The 18,111-nt window shown below is 33.2% G+C and overlaps 3 protein-coding genes across 3 annotated transcripts; 1 reads left to right on the top strand and 2 right to left on the bottom strand.

Annotated features, from left to right (window-relative positions):
- Positions 1 to 1,213: 1,213 nt before the first annotated feature.
- Positions 1,214 to 2,446, bottom strand: LOC140871890 (abscisic acid receptor PYL2-like). Its single transcript, XM_073274631.1, has 2 exons — positions 1,730 to 2,446; positions 1,214 to 1,695 (listed from the first exon to the last, which is right to left on the bottom strand). The coding sequence occupies exon 1, from the start codon at positions 2,326 to 2,328 to the stop codon at positions 1,771 to 1,773; it is 558 nt and encodes a 185-aa protein (XP_073130732.1). The 5' UTR covers positions 2,329 to 2,446; the 3' UTR covers positions 1,214 to 1,695; positions 1,730 to 1,770.
- A 4,109-nt stretch (positions 2,447 to 6,555) lies between these two features.
- On the top strand, positions 6,556 to 8,543 carry LOC140871941 (U-box domain-containing protein 9-like). The gene is made up of 2 exons (XM_073274684.1): positions 6,556 to 6,858; positions 7,342 to 8,543. Exons 1-2 carry the CDS (start codon positions 6,556 to 6,558, stop codon positions 8,422 to 8,424), a joined length of 1,386 nt encoding a protein of 461 aa, XP_073130785.1. The 3' UTR covers positions 8,425 to 8,543.
- Positions 8,544 to 9,184: 641 nt separating this feature from the next.
- Positions 9,185 to 12,354, bottom strand: LOC140871521 (violaxanthin de-epoxidase, chloroplastic). The gene is made up of 6 exons (XM_073274056.1): positions 12,154 to 12,354; positions 11,539 to 11,804; positions 11,289 to 11,446; positions 10,725 to 10,821; positions 10,248 to 10,639; positions 9,185 to 9,827 (listed from the first exon to the last, which is right to left on the bottom strand). Exons 2-6 carry the CDS (start codon positions 11,767 to 11,769, stop codon positions 9,326 to 9,328), a joined length of 1,380 nt encoding a protein of 459 aa, XP_073130157.1. The 5' UTR covers positions 11,770 to 11,804; positions 12,154 to 12,354; the 3' UTR covers positions 9,185 to 9,325.
- Between the last annotated feature and the right edge of the window lie 5,757 nt (positions 12,355 to 18,111).

The following is an 18,111-nucleotide window of genomic DNA, read 5'->3' as shown; positions in this document are numbered from 1 at the left end:
GATATATGTGAATGTGATATATTTCTTTAAAGTTAAATCTCAACTTTTTCGTGTCATTTCACAACTTTTCACCACACACACACACACACACACACATATATATATATATATATAGAGAGAGATATATATATATATATATATATATATATATATATATATATATATATATAGAGAGAGAGAGAGAGAGAGAGAGGCTTTCAATTTCATTTTGTTTGAAAATATTAACTTTCGCCATATCTATTTTTGCATCTAAAATGGTAGAACATGGTTCATAATGGTTAATAAAATACTTTCACATGGTTCAATTTCATTTATCTTTGGATTTTGAGGCGTTTCAAGCTCTGTAAATCATGTTCGTTGGTCTAGAATATTTAAAACGTTTGACGTTTGTCGTTTATTGAGGATAATTTTGAACCATAAATCACACCTACACCAAGTATATATATTTGGCTTGTGTGGAGGCACATGTTTTGAGAGTTTATGCTTGGGTTTGACAATGTTATTTAATTTATGAACGACCATGTGATGATTTGTACCTTGTCTACTGTATCATACTATATTTTGATGTTGTGTAATATAATATAGTATGAGTATATATTGGTTAATAGTTCTTGATCTAGTCTAATCTCGAACCAAAATATCACAGCAAGAAGATGAGAAAAATATATATATATAAAAAAAATCTCTTTCAAATATGTAATAACAGCTAATCAGATTATTTTCTAATAGTATTTAACTTCCATTAATCACGTTAACATTAAAATTAGACAATGTTCTCCTTCCATTTTTTTTCTTGTTATTTTTTTAAAAAAATAAATTTCACACCTTCATGGAGTTTTTTGTTCGGAATTTGATTATATACGTAAACCACATACAAAAAGTGAACTATCATAATTTTATGATCATATATAACTTAAATATACTTGCCGCAAATGACATCACGCACCTATGCACTAGTTGCATAACAATTAATAAAATACATCATACGATTAATTTGTAATAACAATGATAACTTTTTCGTTAAACTAGTTTAATAATCAACCCATTTTTGTTAAAGAATAATCAACCATTTAAATTCACAGTCCATATATTTTCTATGATGAGGTGTGAATTCCTAATAAAATTTAGAATTTAGCGAATCAATTGCATTCTTTTAAGCAATCAATCTTTTTCCCAATAAAGACAAACAGACACCACAAGGACTTGAGGACTTGACACTGTTTTTTACAATATACAATCTTCTAGACCTTCACCTTTTTCCATGATATGAAAACATATTCATTCCCAATAGCCAATAGGACATAGCAAAAAGAGGAAAGGTCTAGAATTAATCCAAGATTCTCAAGCAGGAATAATCATATATAGTAATAAAACATTGAATGCCCACAATAAAACCAAAAATAGAAATTCATCCTCCTCCGCTCCGAGAAAGACCAAAAAAAAAAAACAAGAACAAAATGAGGAAAAAACAGAAAAACTTAATCACCAAAGCATTTCATAATTCCAACAACAATTAAAGAAAGGACAATTCCAGCTTGTGAATCACAAAAAAGATCCCACTTTCAGCCACTAAAAAACCAATCTTGAAAACGAGGAAATTACAGAAATAGCACCACCACCATTCTTGCAGCACCATTACTATTATTATATATGATCATCATTATTATTATTATATCACTAATATTATGATTATACCTTCAAGTCTGATAACTTGGGCTCAAAATCTGACCAATTCTTGAAAAGATGAATCCCATTTCACTCCAAGAAACTTCATTCATTTCCATGCGACGACATTGCCACAACTCCAAGCCTCTGAAGATTGAGTTTCACGACAGTATCAGTAAACATCTTTGTATCCTCGGCAGAATTCCCATCCGGTATGTCCACAATGTAAGATTCCAGGACAATGGTGTAAACTTTCCCACCTTTCTTGAATTCATTAACGGAAGTGACAGATCGGTAATTATTCAAGCGATGCTCACCACCCACAACGCGGAAGCTCAGTATATGCTTCTCGTCGTCAAGAATTTCGAGTCTTTCGGTGCTTGTAGACGCGGGGATGCCCGAAACCACCGTCACTTCGCGTATGCTGCCGACCCCTCCATCGCCAATGAGGCGGCAGCTCTTGATGAAGTGCTTGTAGCGCTGCGGTTTGTCGAAGCTACGTACAAAGGGCCACACCGAATCTGCCGGCGCGTCAATGCGCTGCGTAACGAGAGAAGTGCATGTGTTGGGAATTTCGTCGAACGTGTGGTAGGCGCTGATTACTGGATGGAGCACCGCAGCTTCTTCCTCCGTGAGGTCTTGTGGCGTTTGATTGTTGTCCATTAACGGAGAATCTTGGATTTGTGAAGCAACTTCTGAGCAGATTTTGGGTTCAAGAAAGGAAAGATTTTGGTGGTCAACGTAACCACCCAAATGAATGAAAGAAAAAAAAGAAGCAAGAGTTTCCTTTTTCGAATGGAAAAAGAAGGGTTTGGGACCTCTTATATCTATATATATAAATATAATATAATAAATTAATTTTCAGCTACCCAAACCATGTTTTTTTGTTTCGTCCGCGACTTGATTTTTTGTTTTGTTTTTACATCACTAAAACCCTGTATCGAATTTTAATTGTCACGAATGAAGTGAAAAAACATGGTTAAACAATTGAAAATTTCTATAATATAATATAAGCAACTATTGAAATATATAGCACGATGAATAAGTTTCATGTCATAAAATAGTCTCACACATATGCTCATAGATATATACTCGGAGATATCTCGATTTGCTCAGTCTTTATAATGAAAAATAACAATTTGATATAGAAAGTAATTTTAATGAGTTTTGGTCGAATAAAATATTTGTTTCATAAAAATGATTTGTGAGAATATTTTCTGTATAATATAAGGCTGCGTAACGTTTATCTTGAAAGATGAGATTGTGCAAAGATAGATTAAAATGTGATTATTAATATAATTTGACAGCATATGAACTGGTTATAAAAAAATAATAACATGTTTAGTTTGATAGATTAAATTTAAGATTGATTTTTTTTTTTATTTTCATCATGTACAGATTTATACTCCTTTGTAAAATTTAAAATTAAAAATCATTTGTAAATCTTATTATTAATGAGCTTAAAAATTTATAATGATTTTCAATTTTGTAATTAAACATAAGATTAGTCGGTATTAATAATATTATCTATCATTTATCAAATAATATCATTTACTCATTGCTACTGTATTTTAATCCAAAAGAATTTTGTTTGTTGGGAAAATTGAGCAAGAGATCGCAACTATATATATATGAAAATTACTAAAAAAGGAACTCTTAATCTCGAAGTAACATGCAATGTGCCGTAAAAATCAGCATTTGAAATTCCCAAATTTTCATATAAAATATAGATATATATATACATAATGATACATGTGTGTATTAAAAGCAATATTGGCGGTGAATTATGGGACCACAAGTATGTATATATTAAAAAAAAAATGGAAAAAATATCATTCAGTCCGACAAAACCCAGATTGTCTTTTTGTGAATGTACAGCTGTTCTCAATTGTCCCGTATACTGAAGCAGCAGGCAGCATAGGAATAATTATGATCGTGGAAATTAATTTTTTCTTTTCCCGTCAATTTATTTATTTTTTTTCCAATTATTTTCCTTTTTTTTTTGTGTTCTTGATTACAATAAATTTTGGTTATTTTAGTTCATTTATTTCGAAATTTTCAATTATTATCGGAAAATTTTGATTAAACGGTCATGGAAGCTAAATGACAAAACTTTTTGCAATTTCTTTAGTGGGAAATTGTAAGTTTACTTGAAACAAATTTTACATAAAAAAACAAACAAATTTTACTAGTTAATGCATGTTATTAGGAAAAGTCAACGAATTGTGATATCGAAATGTGATTTAGTCTCACCACACACACTGAGCATTTTCTAGTAAATATTGAATATTCCGATAGTAATGGACCACAATCTCTTAAATTAAAAAATTATTATAACCAATACCAATATTAAAAAAAAAATGAAAGGTAATAGTAGACAAAATCCCATAAAGAAACAAATTATTAGACTGAAAAAATACTTTCCTTTTTACAATTTACGTACGTGCGTCTTTCATTTATCGAAACTCACAATATTACACACTTGATATAATGATATATATTCGTGTTATCTATTGTTCTACGGACATTAATTGTAATTTTTGATTTGTAATTTTTTATTAACAATTTAAGCTATCGCATTTATGTATATAAAAAGTGTATGCTTTTTTAAATTTATATATCTTTAAAACATAACATATTATAAGATATTTCATGTGTGTCACAAAATAATGAGAGCAGGTTCTGGAATTGAATGAATCTATGTCAAGTTGAGTGAACTGGTGAAAATAAGCCATAGCTATATTATTCATATATTTCTCTTTTTATCAGATGGATGAAATTTAGCTTCATGTGAAAAATTGTCAATTTAAGGGTTGTTCGAATTGGTGAGATATGTGAAAGCTTGATTCATTTTATATGTTTAATTTCCTTGTCGACACATTCTCAAGTGAGTGTTGTACTGACTAGCGTGATTTTTAAGCATTTGTATGGCCAAGTGTTTAATCAGTGTATATCAAAAAATAACGAGACAGCGAGTCTTAGATGGATGAAAACAATTTGTGCAACATTTAAGACATTGTACGTTTTGTGGTTTAAAAAGAATTTTCATTGTATTTTTGTCCCATTACTTACGATTTCCTTTTGTTAAAAAAAAAAGAAAGAAAGAAACATATGTCATATGTCCCGAAACATGTAGTGTGACAAACAACACTGTTTCAATAATTTAAAATTGAAAGTTTGAAGTCCAGAGCTTGTCATCACTTGAAATAAAAAAAAAAATACCACAACATTGAAAAACTAACCACTAAAATAAAATCGAATTAAATAAAAATTATAGATTACAGAGGCAACGGTCTGAAATATCTTGGAAAATTACAAAATTTATCGCAGTGGTAGATTTTGGTTTTTGGATGAGTTGTCAAATTTTTATTTTAATTTAATCTTACGAATTTGTTAATGTTATTGTAGATCGATAAGATGACATTAAACAGTACTGATATAATTTTAAAATATCGTTAACGTGACATCAAACATTAATAATCTATCTAACTTCATGTCAACATGCTCATGAAAATATGCTTCATGTGAAAATAAACCAAATTTTAACACATTACATGATGAAAACGATAAAATGTGGACATTTACGATGGAATTTGTAATTTACCTGCTCATTATATGAACATGTCATTTCATCGAATTAATTAGAAGCAAACGTGGAAAATAGCATGCCGATAGATTGTAAAAAGATAACATGAGCACACTAATAAGGAAATTAAGCACTTTAATTTATAATATCTAGTTCAAGATTTTATAGCACTATTATATATATTTTTTTAAAAGGGTTGATCTCGAAGGGGGATCCCACTTTCACATGAGTCAGAAACACATTAACTCATGCGGAGATTAAATCGAGGGATGTGTACGAGCGTCAGAAACCTGAAGGAGGGAGCAACATGGCCTAACCCCCAGAGCATACCCCACAATATTTCAGCAGAGAATATGCTCCACACGAGGATCGAACCCGCAATGCTGGAGAATCTCTTCTCACGTCACCTCAGACCTTATCAACTCGCTTATGCCCATGTGGGCATAGCACTTTATTATTATATACTACTATATATATCTAGTATTTTAATAAAATTCACAAAAATACTCTATAATTGTATAGTATTTTAATAAAATATACTATATTTTAAGATTTTAAACATCTCACCCTAACAATTATCCGCACAAATATTAATCTAAAGACACCTTTTAGATTTATCAAATAAAATTTTGCATGATTTGATATATAACAAAAAATATCTAAGCTACCCAAAAATGAAACCAAATACGTCTTATATTCCAAAAACAAATCCTCTAAAACATATTTCCAAAACTTTTCACTAAAAATAAAATTATAATGTCATTTTTTTATGTTGTTATAATGTCAAACTTAACGCCGATCATGTGTATCCCAAATTTGAAATAATTCTAAATTTCAAGACTCGATTATAACAATCTTCTTTTTCACTTAAAACAAGAAAGAAAGAAAAAATCAATTTATAAGTATTATTTTTTCAGAAAAAAAAATCTGCTTAATTCGAACCATGTGTTAGATGGACTAACTCACCAAAAATAAAAGCAAAAAAAGAAAAACTAAAAATGATAATTAATTTGAATTACACTATTTTACAAATGAATTTAGCCATATTGGATCAATGATCATAATTCATAACAAGAAAACCCCTTATATAAATAATAACAATCATAAAATACTAACAATAAAATTTTATTTTATTATAAAAAAAAAAAGCAGAAATTTTATATTTCTATCCAAATAAACAAAATAATATTAAAAATAAAAATAAAATCATAACGGTAAAGCTAAACCGTTTGCAGTGATTATATATGAAGGTGAGAGCAACAAATACAATTCTCCATTTGATGATATAATTCTTGGTTGGGAGAATGGCCGGAATCGAAGGAGAAGTTACAGAGCTCAAGAAAGAGCTGGAAAGATTGGTGGAATTAGTCATTGAAGATGAGAGTGACGATTATTACTGCTTGAAGGTTACTGATCATGCCATCAGAACTTTGCTTGCAATTAGAAACTTGATTTTGTTTCACTATTCTCAGCCCCAACAATCTCCCAATTACTCGAGGGCTCTTTATGGCTTGAGTGATGATGGTGATCAAGGGGGACCTCTCCAATTCAGGTGCCCCATTTCTGGGCTTCTTCTCAAAGACCCTGTTGTTTTAGCCTCGGGTCAGGTTGATTTCATCTTCAAATTTTATTTTTTATTTTGGAAATTAATTGTTTGTGAATCTTGAATATGGAGTAGCCCTGTTTTTATAATCAGTAGTTGGTAGTTTGTTAAATTTTAATTATGTATTGAATTTATTGATATGGGCGTGGAGTAGTGAATATGATCTGATAATGGGTTTTTGTTGATGATTAGGATTTAGTTCTATGTTTATTCGGGGAAGTTTTTGGGCATTGGAAGATGATATCAGATGAATGAACTATATATTCTGAGGCAAAAAACTAGATTTGACTCCAAGTTTCTCGAATTCATGAAGGATTTCAATTTACAGAATTTGAAGCTCTTCTTTTGATGTAATCAATTAAGGTTTTGAATTTAAATTTAGAAATGTGAAATCTGTGTGTGTTTGCCTAGCCCATCATTGAGGCCATATTGTTCTATGCGTTCTTGATGATTACGTGATGCGATTTTTTGGGTTGGAATCTTGCAGACATACAATCGGCGATTTATCCAGCAATGGCTGAAAGATGGTCATCCGAGATGCCCTCAGACCCATCAATTACTGGATCATACTGTTCTTATACCGAATCTCTCTATCAAGAACATGGTGGTGAAATGGTGCAAGTTGCATAACTATGATGTGCCATGTACGATGACTGTTGAGGATCAAGAAAATTCAGCTCACCAAAACTCGGATCATCTGGTTGAACTTCTGGAAAAGTTATCATCCTCTTCTCTTTCTGATGCCAAAAGTGCAGGAAAAGAACTCCGAATGCTCACAAATAGATTACCATCTTTCAGAGCTCTTTTTGCGGATGTTTCATACGCCATTCCTCGGTTATTCGATCCAATTTTACTCGGTGGGGTATATTCTGATGATGATCTTCTAGAAGATTTTGTTGCGACAATTCTGAACATATCCGTTCATGACATCAATGTCACGAAGATGGTTTCCGAAATTCCATCAGCTGTCTCTCTTGTAATCGAGTCTTTAAAAAGCGAAAGAGTTGAAATCAGATGCTATGCTGCTGCAGTACTTTCTGCATTATCATCCCTTGACTCAAAGAAACACGAATTAGGAAGTTTGGGCATTGTTGAGCTCTTAGTTGATCTTCTTGCAGAAGGGCATCTGCTGGCTTCGAAGGATGCAGCTTCAGCTCTGCAAAATCTTTGTACTGTGGTTGAGAATCGCGAGAAAGCTATTTCTGAAGGGGCAATTGGTGTTTTACTGCGCAAGATTGTAGGTTCTGTACTTCTCTATGAAAGGTTGAAGATTCTTGCTGCACTTTCTACTCACGAAAAGGCTATCGAAGAGATGGAACTCCACGGTGGGATAGTCCTCCTTCTCAAAATACTCAAGGGCAACACTGATGACCATAACAAGGAAGCTTGTGTCGCGATTCTTTACGCGATGTGTTATAATGACAAAAGAAAGTTAAAGGAGATTAGGGGGGTCGATCATGCATGTCAAAGTCTCACTCAGGTTGCACTAACAGGAACTTCAAGGGCGAAGAGGAAAGCAGGTGGGATTCTTGAAAGGATGGATAAGTATGCATTTCATATTACAACCTAGATCAGATGTAAATCTTCAACTTCTTGTAAATTGGATTTTTGAAAGGATGAATAGGTTTGATTTTGTGCCTCGTATTACCTTAGATTAGATGTGAAGTGTAAACCTTCAACTTCTTTTAAAGAAACTTTCACTCATCATCTACTGTATCTTAAATCCTTCTGTGTTGATTTCTGTTCTGAGTACTGTTGTTACAAGATTGAGAGTTATTATCAGCATATAAATTCAATCACCCCTTACTTTTTAGGTATCGAATGAATATGGGCTATGGTTTACATAATTATTTGTTAGTGATGACAAGAAGCACGAGACTGAGGGAAGGTGAGCTCAATCTGCTTTCAATAATAGGGGCCGCACACCATCCGTGCTGCGAACACCCTGTTGTTCCGCCACAAGAGGTAACCTCCTCGTTTCGGGACGGAAACGGCAAGACCATTAGAACCTACAAAACTGTCACTACACTCCTCTCTTATCACTTTCTTCCCCTTGACCGATACCCCTATTTTGTGTACTGTCGTGGGCAAGTCGACATCTATGTTTCGTCCCAACTTCGACACTTCTTGGTTCTTAGTATCCCCGTCCTGACCCTGTCTACACTACTAATATTTCATCATGCAAGCTTCAAGCCAACTAGACGAGAGCCTGCAAAACTAAACTCTGACATCCATTCTGGAAGCGGTACATGATATTTATTTACAATTTACTAAAATTAGTAACTGGGCTCATGATAAATGGAATCGAATAATCATGAAAAGATCCAATATAGCAAAAATGGGAAATGCTATGATTATATATTGCCAGGTATTCACAGAAAATGGTATGGAAACGAAAAGATCAAACATGGATTTCCAGATTTTCTGTTCTCTCATTAAACTTTATTTGTACAACACAAACTACTATTAACTCACCTTAATTTCCTAATTGGTAAAGCTCTCCCAAAGAGTTTCTCAACCTCAGCAGCTTCCATTTTAAGTTCGCTCAAAACATCCATCTCTTCTTTGCTCAGCTCCCTCAAAAAATAGTCTTTATCCTTCAGAAGCTCTTTAAATCCATCGACCAGTCTCTGGAACAAGCTTATTTCAGTTTTAGTCACTTTCTCTACCTCAGATTCGATCTCTTCAACTTCTTTAACGATTATCTCCTCGCCTTCCTCTACTGTCTTCTCTATTCTTTCGACAAGGGGAGGTTCAGGCCCACAAGTGTTATTCGTCTTGACGAACTTGCTGAAATCACGCCCGATGCTTTGAGTGGCCTTTTCCACTTGAGGTACAATGCTTTCAGGCAGAACAGGACTTCGTGTGTATAGCACAGCGCCTCCGTATCCATCCCAGGCGTCATTTCTTCCTCGATAGTACACAAATATGTAGTCATCTGGTTCATTAAGCACCTTGGACGAGAGAATATACCTGCTCAGGTGCATTTCAGATACAGATCATTCGGTTACAATCCATAGCTTCAAATCCCTCCATCTAAACACACCCTTATACTGTCCAAATATATATTTTTTTCTTTCAATTCAATTTCAAACAAACTCCATGACCTAGTGCTTTGAAATCCTCCAACAAATCCAAATTTCTCAATCTTAACACAACCTCATCGCTTGTGGGGAAAAAATAGAGAGAAACAAAGTGATTATGTTATTATTATATGTTGAATAATTGATTTGAAACATATCTATCGCTAGTAAAAACTTTTTTGAGGAAAAAACAAACTGAACTTTCAAAGTTCGTTTGGCCACGAATCTCCACTCAAAAGCCAACCAAACACACCTCATACAATCACAGCCAGATGAATATAACGGAATCATGTTAAAAAAGAAGAGTTACCAATCATCTTGGTAGTGAAGAAACTCGTTGTCATGATTGTACAATATCCCTGGATATTTCGGGTCTTGCACAAATTTCTGGACTGCTGATCGAGTGAAGAAACCACTATCTGGAGTCTTTATCCGCCACGACAAGTTCCCCACAAGTTTGTCTGACTCAGTATGGAACTCGTGCAATTGGCAATCGAAGGTGTCAAATGTAGGATTTAAACCACTAGTTATAAACCACTTCCCGTTGAAGTCATCGAGTTTGAAGTTTTGCACAAGAATGGCAGGGTCAGGAGCCGGAAATTCACCTACATCAGATTTACGAGGCACACATTTCTTTCGTGAGACTGCACAGTCATTGAACTCATCTACGACACTATTTTCAAACAAATCTCCGCACTTAATCTGTGTCACATGATTTACTTCTGATCAGAAAAGGACCTGGCAGATACACAACCACACTGACAGTCAAGGAAGATGACAATGTTACCTGGCATTCAGTTTCATCGGGTCTATCATTGCATGTCTGAAGACAAGCAACATTAGCGGCACATGATGGGTTTGCTATGCATTTGGCAAGTTCTAACCTGTGCAAATATCATGCAATTGGATAACGTAAAATGAAGTAATCATTCACGGCCTCAAGGGTCTGTCGTCTGCACTATTTCGTTCAACCGGCACGATTTTTATGGCACATAAGAGAAAAGCTCAGAAAGATCGTAAACTAAGGAAATAAAGGGGCCTTACAAACGCAAGCTTTAATCATATCGAGAATATTGAATTTTAGTCTAGTCCTTGGAATAAAACCATCCAAAACCATAAACCACAAGCCAAAAACTTCAAAAATCATATTAGCCTTCGACCATGTAAATGCTATGTCAGATGTTAAAAATTTGTTCACCACAGAATAGAGAAATGCAGTGAACTTCAACTTTTGACAATCTGATTGCTCATGTGAAGGAATTTCAAAACCTTGATACCCTAAAGCCACTTCCTAATTATCACTAAAAAATGCTCGTTCCACAAGCACCGCAGCATGTATTCGTCAATTTACCTGCATTCCTTCAATAAACAAGCACAAGTTTTGAGAGCGTCCGCAGCATCGGCTGCAGGGATGATCAACAAGGTTAACGAAAGTAAGACTGCTGCACTCCCAACATAGCTCCATTGCTTCCATGCAACGAGTGTCGCCTCCCTAACAAAGTTTACTTTCTTCACGCCATTCAAACAATTCAATTATGGTGAGTTCCAAAGATAAAACTCGATGTTGTAAAGCAGTAAAAAGGGCTAAAAGTATAAGTCACCTCAGCTATTATTGCATTACTCGGACGGGTTGAAACGGTCCTATCCATTCCTCCAGAGAATAGATTTGAGCATTTCGACCCAAACCCTTTACAAAATTGATGAGCTTTCGACAATTTCAAGTGTCGGGAGTTCCATTCATTTGAACACATTCTTTTAGCCAGGGGCAATTTAGCACGGAAGAGAATGGTTCGGCCATTGGAAAGCTCTCCCGAGTACAGAGTAAAAGCCATGTGTCAGTGTGATGACTGCCAAATCCCAATGCAACCTGAATTTCATTCAACTATATGAGAACTCAAGAAAGGTTAAAAAAAAAAAGCCTCCAAAGAAAACCTATACTCAACCCCATAACACTCCAAAAACTTCCACTTTACAATCTGCTGAAATAGACTTCATCAGTCCAAGAACCAATTTTCTGGCCCAAGAATTGCACTACATAATCTTTTACAGCAATATACATGATTACACAAGCTTCACATTCGCATAAAACAAACCCATCACACATGCAAGAATTACGATGTAGCTAGGAAAAAAATCAAGCAAAAAACGGCAACAGGATGATAATGCGACTGCTTGATTGCACCAAGTGCGAGATGCCCAACAAGGAAAGAACATACCTTTGATTAGAATAGGTGTTTTGAGCATTGTGAGTGAAAACGCAGCAAATAAAGAAATAGGAAAAGACGGAAGTAAGAATTAAGAAATGGGGAAAGGGAAAAGAGGGCGACGTGTGGAGACGAAAGGCGTTTGAAATTGGATAAGGAGTCTTGTGATTATGAACCTCGTTACGTCGGTGATAGTTGAGAGTACAAATCCAACGAGACTTCACTAAACTTTTTATTCGTCACATGACATGACTCTCTTATCTAATTTCTGTCCCTATAAGAATCTCTGTTTTTTCTTTCGTTTTTTTTTTTTTTTTTCCTGATCTCTTGCTCAAGATATGTCGGAACCCAAAGATTCGAACTTCTTTAAATAGGTATAAGATATCTCTATAATTTTTTTATTTCAAAATCTTTGTAAAACAAAGAAAAAAAAAGAGAAAATTGATTATATATGTTTTAAAAGCTTATCTATTACTATTACTATTTAATAAAGTGAGAGAAGGTTACATTAATTGTTTTAATACTTTCAAATGAATTTCCAAAATTACCCTCTACCTAATAAAATAATTTTAAATTAAAAAATCAAATATGTTGATTTTCAGATTTTGAAAAATAACTTACATCATGTGTTTAACTCTATGAAGATACTTTTTTTAAAAAAAATAAAATAAATAATAATAATAATAATAATAACAACTTTTACATATATTTTATCTTCTATAGTTTAATAATACATATATTAACAAACATGCGCATTGCACGCAAGTCACTAGTATTTCTAAATGGAAAAAATATTTAATCAGAAAATATAATACTAGAATGTCATAAATAATGCTTCAAGATTTTATTCTCGTAAATAAAACAAACAAACAAAAACAAATTAAAAAACAAAACAAAAACAAATTTGAGGTTGCATCCACCGTTACGGGTGGAGTTTCCATTCAAAGTAATTATTAAAAAAAAATTAAATTACATATAAAAAACCCATGTTTTTAATAAATAAAACTATTTTAAAACTTATATTTACAAAGAAAACGAAACTTTCAACAATAAACATATAAAGTGCATTACAAGATCATTATATATATATGTTCATCGTTAATTGATGATCATAAAACTCTAAATCAGGTTGCGCTTGGATTGAAGAATCTCAAATTCATAGATTTATATAGTATTTTATGTTTACAATGAAACAATATATCAAATCTTAAATCCGACACATAAACTACTTATTTACTTATTAGTTATATAAAAAGTACAATTAATTTCAAATGACACTATTATTGGTTGGATCTGAAATTCATCATAGTTCATAACTTCATATGAGATATTATATAAACATAAAAAGAGTGGATTTGAAATTTATGGTCTTAGTTATCTAAACAACAATAAAAAAATGCATTTTAATATATTTGAAATCCTTTCATCAAAGCGCAAGAAAGCATTGTACGCAATAACTTAAGATAAAAAAAAAAAAAAAAAAAAAACTCTTCACGAAATGTATTGGTCATGATGCAGAGTCCAATTTAAAATCAAAAGTTGTGATTAATATACGAATGTTCTGTATTTTCATATTCTTGTCAAAGAATATATAGCATCAATTATGCACCGGATAATTATTGATAAAATATTTGGGAAAAATTACTTTTTTAGTCATGTATATTTGTCACTTTGTGATTTCAGTCCTTTATATTTTTAGATTTCAGTTTTAGTCCGCTATCTTTATTTTTTGGCAATTTTAGTACTTTTTTCTGACGTGGCGCTGACGTGGCACCAATTCAGTGCTGATGTGGAGCTGAAGTGTACAGTGTCACGTAAGCATTTTCGAATAAAAAAAACCGAAATTACCAAAAATCGGAACATGCAGGACTAAAACTGAAATATGAGAACATAGATGATCAAAATCGTAAAGTGACAAACATACATGACCAAATTTGTAGTTTTCTCAAATATTTGAGATACAAATTACAAATTATCAAATAAATTTTATTAATAGATTATAAGAGACAAATTGCATATCTTATTCTATATATATGTTCTAATGAAATAATTATAAATTGAATTAAGAGTGAATTGTCCTAAAATTCCTAATACCCTTCCTAACTTTATTATAACTCCCTAAACAAAAGATTCTTTACTATAACTCCCTAGGACCACCAAACTTGAATATTTTAATATTTAATTCTTGTGCTGGATTTATGCTAATCAATGCTTAAAATCTATAGGTTCTATGCTTAACTTTTAAAGATTTTATGCTTGAATCTGGAGATTTTGTGCTCATTTGCAGTATAAAGAATTATGCGAAAAAATGGTATCAGAGCTTTAGGTTAATTATTCAGACATAATATTATTGGTTAATTCATGTTTTTCTTTGTTGATGAGAAGATTTTACAAAAAGATGACTTCAAACGAAGGTTTGAATCAAGAGGATTTTATCCATACGAAATCCTATAAACAAGTTAATCTATTCACAATAGATTACTTACAACAGGTTGCGACTAATGCTCTCAAATTTGAAGAGATAAAGAAAAATGATTTTTAACTCTAAATTTTTAGAGATTACCCCAGATTCCTCTAAACTCTCCGGATATCTTAGAGAAATTCAAAAGACGGTACAATATTACAGCAATCAGTTGTATGAAATACCTCGACAAATTGAAAAAATCCTTAAGAAACAAGAAGAAATTCTTGGAACTCTAAAGGATCTTCAAAATAAAATCCTAAACCTAAAACATACTTCTGGTTCTAGAAAAGGAAATACAGCAGGAAGGTTACCACTCTCGTTTGGTACCGAACCTTTGTTACATCAGAAAGATAAAACCAAAATGGTTCAAAAACCTTTAAATAATGATGAAATGATGATTAATCTTATAAAAGCAGTATCAGAGAAAAACACTATCTGATGACTACTTTAGAAAAATTAAATCTCGAGGATCTACAAGATCTTGCGGATTCTTTTGCGAATCTCAAAGTTGTAAATCTAAAAATGAATTCCCCTGAGGGTGAACAACCCATGGAAAATCCCCTAAGATATGTGGTAAAAACAGAAGAACCACATAGTGAGTTTCATGTGGGAGAAAATTCACATCCAGCAGGAACCAGATCAAGAAGGAGTAAAATACCACTACATCAAACTCCTTATGGAAAAACTGTTTTAGACCCGATACATCCTTATGGGGTTATGTTAAACCTTGATGTTTTGGACTTCAAAAACAGAGAAGATCTTATAGATGATTGGACGTCAGCTATGAGAATTGCAGCAGGGACATTAGATCTCAATAAAGAAGGATTCATTAGACTTCTAGAAATAAGTCTAATGGGATCTGTCAAGATCGCATGGGAGATGACTATGCCAGATACGAAGGAATCAATCTTAGCAGGAGAATCCCTCAGCGAGATTGGAGAAAGAATGACCACCCTATTTAAAGCACAATTCATAGGGGTAGACTATTTCAATAATCAAGATACAGAGAAAAAGAGAAGATATACTCAAGCTCTGTATAGCCTCGAATGACATGATATCTGTTTAGTTGATGAATACATTATGTTATTCACTAAATACAGATGGAATTCGGGAGTCGAGGAAAATGTAGCTATTCAGCTATTTTTCGCAAAAATGTCAAGTCCCTGGAGAGAAATGCTTATTAAAGAATACGTTCCAGGTAATCTTGATACATTGGCAAGACGCGCGTCCTTTTTGAAAGGAAAATTGGCAGAATTGTGCAATATGGCAGCATTACAAAAGAACTACAAGAAAATAAGGGGTATAGATAAGCGTACACCTTTGTGTTGTAGAGAAAACGATCTACAAGAATGAATGTATCATTGGAAACAGAACACAGGGATTTAAAAGGAAGAAATTTAGAAATAATCCCTATAATAAAAGAATGAAGAGTTCTTGGAAACCAAGAACATTTTGGTCCAAACAAAAAGCCAGATCCTATAAATCAGGTAGAAGAAGTGGACCTACAAGAACGTCCCCAGCAACAGGCTCATCACAAAGCAGGGGAAGAACATAATCAAGAAGAACTTTCAGAAGAACTCATACAAGGACAAGTGAAAGTTTCAAGGATTGCAACTGCTGGACATGTGGAGCAAAAATACATATATCTACAAATTGTCCAGAAAACGAGAAAAAAAGAGTCAAACTCTTTGAAGCAACACCAGATATGGATGATGCGGTTTTCTTTCAAGATCTAGTCCAAGTATATCAATTTGAGGATATCCCATCAGATGAAAGCATATACGAAGAAGAGATATTATTTAGTCAAGAAGTTTCTGAGGATGAATCAGAATCAGAGTAAAGAGAAGGTGTTTCGACATGAAACACATGAAAGTTTGGCTGGGTTCTTTAGTCAAACCACGATATCTCATAATATGGTTCAAAGGATTATGAGAGAAAATCCAACACTACAGAAGTACCAAGGATTTTTCGGCAGGACAAGTTGAAAGAGTTTTAGGAAACCTAGGGCTAAGATAAAAAAGACATAATTTGATTTATAAGATATCCAGAAGGGAAATGGTGATTCCTATGGAATTAACCAGTAATCAAATTGAGATGCAGTTGATTCCCTTTGAAGAAATTCGAGATGAATTACAGAAATTAAAAGCAGAAGTAGCAAAGACAATGTCTTGGATTCATATTGGAGCAATCCAGATTATGATCAAAGCTACTTTTAAAGAAGGAATAGATTCACCCATATATATCGTAGTATGCGATAAAAGAATGGGGAATATACAAGATGCGGTTCTAGGAACTATCTCAGGAAATTTGTGCGCAGAAAATTGTGGGAGTTATTTATCCAAGAATAGCCTACAATTTAGCTGATAGAGATTTTAGTCGAGCCTTGACGTTGCATCAAAACTTCAAGGAAAAAAGACTAATGAAGGAAGGTAATAGGCCATATTCTATTACATATCAAATTTCATATGCTCTTTCTAATACTCACCATTCTGAATTATTTATTAGAAATGAGTTCATTGAAATTCCAGAGATATTTGGGAAAGTTGCTCATGCAATATACCCGGAAAGAATCGAGTTTCCTTTAATTCAGGAAACAGACATTCAAATTCAAGACATACATGTTCTATACAGAGACCTTAAAATAGAACCCCGAAGGTTATCTTTCCAAGGAGACCGAATGACAAGTAGGAGATGGGACAAATCTCCTATTCAAGAAATTCCACCAGAAGAAAATGAGTTTTTTATAATAGGAAAACTTTGATCTCCAGAAGGATGGAAATAAGTGAAAATAGTATTCGAAATTACAAGTCATCGGAATCAGTTCCCTTGTAACTCGATTTACTATTCGGAACAACAAGAAAAAGAAACTTACCAAGGAATGATAAATATTGGAGAATTGGAAGTTTAAATCTGTGGAATTTCAGGAAAAGAAATGGATCAGCTCATTCTTGGCCTAAAATTTCTGGAGGACCATAAACCATGGAAATGCCTTGAAAAAGGAATAGAGTTTATGGCAAAAGAGAAGACTTGGAGGATTCAATAAAAATTCTACGAGATGGAAAACCAAGAGAATTGGATAAGGGACAATCCCTTAAACAGATTCGAAAACTCTGTTTACAAACAGAGGAAGAAGCAACTATTGAAATTAGTAAGTCATGAACATGATTTACTAGGACGCATCGAAGAAGTAGAAAGAAGTAACCATACTCTACCTTCTGAAGCCTTAGGAAAACTAAAGGTGAAAAGTCTTAATCGAATTACTGAGTTGCAACACAGTCTGTTAAAAATGGCAGGGCCATTTAGTAATCCCTTTAAAAATGACAGCAAGTCCTTTCTCCATATACATTCCAATAGAAATGTTGTATGAACAATATAAGGCTGAATACTTTGCAGCTTATATTGACTCGGGAGCAGGAATTTGTACAGCAAAAAGAGGAGTCTTCCCTGAAGAATGTGAAGAAGAATTGCCAAAAATTGCTGGACGGGATTTCTCTAGAAGAATTTTA

The sequence above is a fragment of the Henckelia pumila genome, unplaced genomic scaffold, assembly GCF_033568475.1.
Source record: "Henckelia pumila isolate YLH828 unplaced genomic scaffold, ASM3356847v2 CTG_461:::fragment_3, whole genome shotgun sequence".
NCBI classification, from domain to species: Eukaryota; Viridiplantae; Streptophyta; class Magnoliopsida; order Lamiales; family Gesneriaceae; genus Henckelia; species Henckelia pumila.
The sequence above is the reverse complement of the archived record's forward strand: the minus strand, read 5'-3'. Positions and strand labels throughout refer to the sequence as shown.

Coding starts and splice junctions, on each gene's coding strand:
- LOC140871521 (XM_073274056.1), bottom strand. CDS start 11,769: ATGGCTTTTACTCTGTACTCGGGAGAGCTTTCCAATGGCCGAACCATT. Junction 11,447..11,538: donor GTAATGCAATAATAGCTGAG/GTGACTTATACT, acceptor AATGGCGTGAAG/AAAGTAAACTTTGTTAGGGA. Junction 10,640..10,724: donor CCGATGAAACTGAATGCCAG/GTAACATTGTCA, acceptor CATGTGACACAG/ATTAAGTGCGGAGATTTGTT.
- LOC140871890 (XM_073274631.1), bottom strand. CDS start 2,328: ATGGACAACAATCAAACGCCACAAGACCTCACGGAGGAAGAAGCTGCG.
- LOC140871941 (XM_073274684.1), top strand. CDS start 6,556: ATGGCCGGAATCGAAGGAGAAGTTACAGAGCTCAAGAAAGAGCTGGAA. Junction 6,859..7,341: donor TTGTTTTAGCCTCGGGTCAG/GTTGATTTCATC, acceptor GGAATCTTGCAG/ACATACAATCGGCGATTTAT.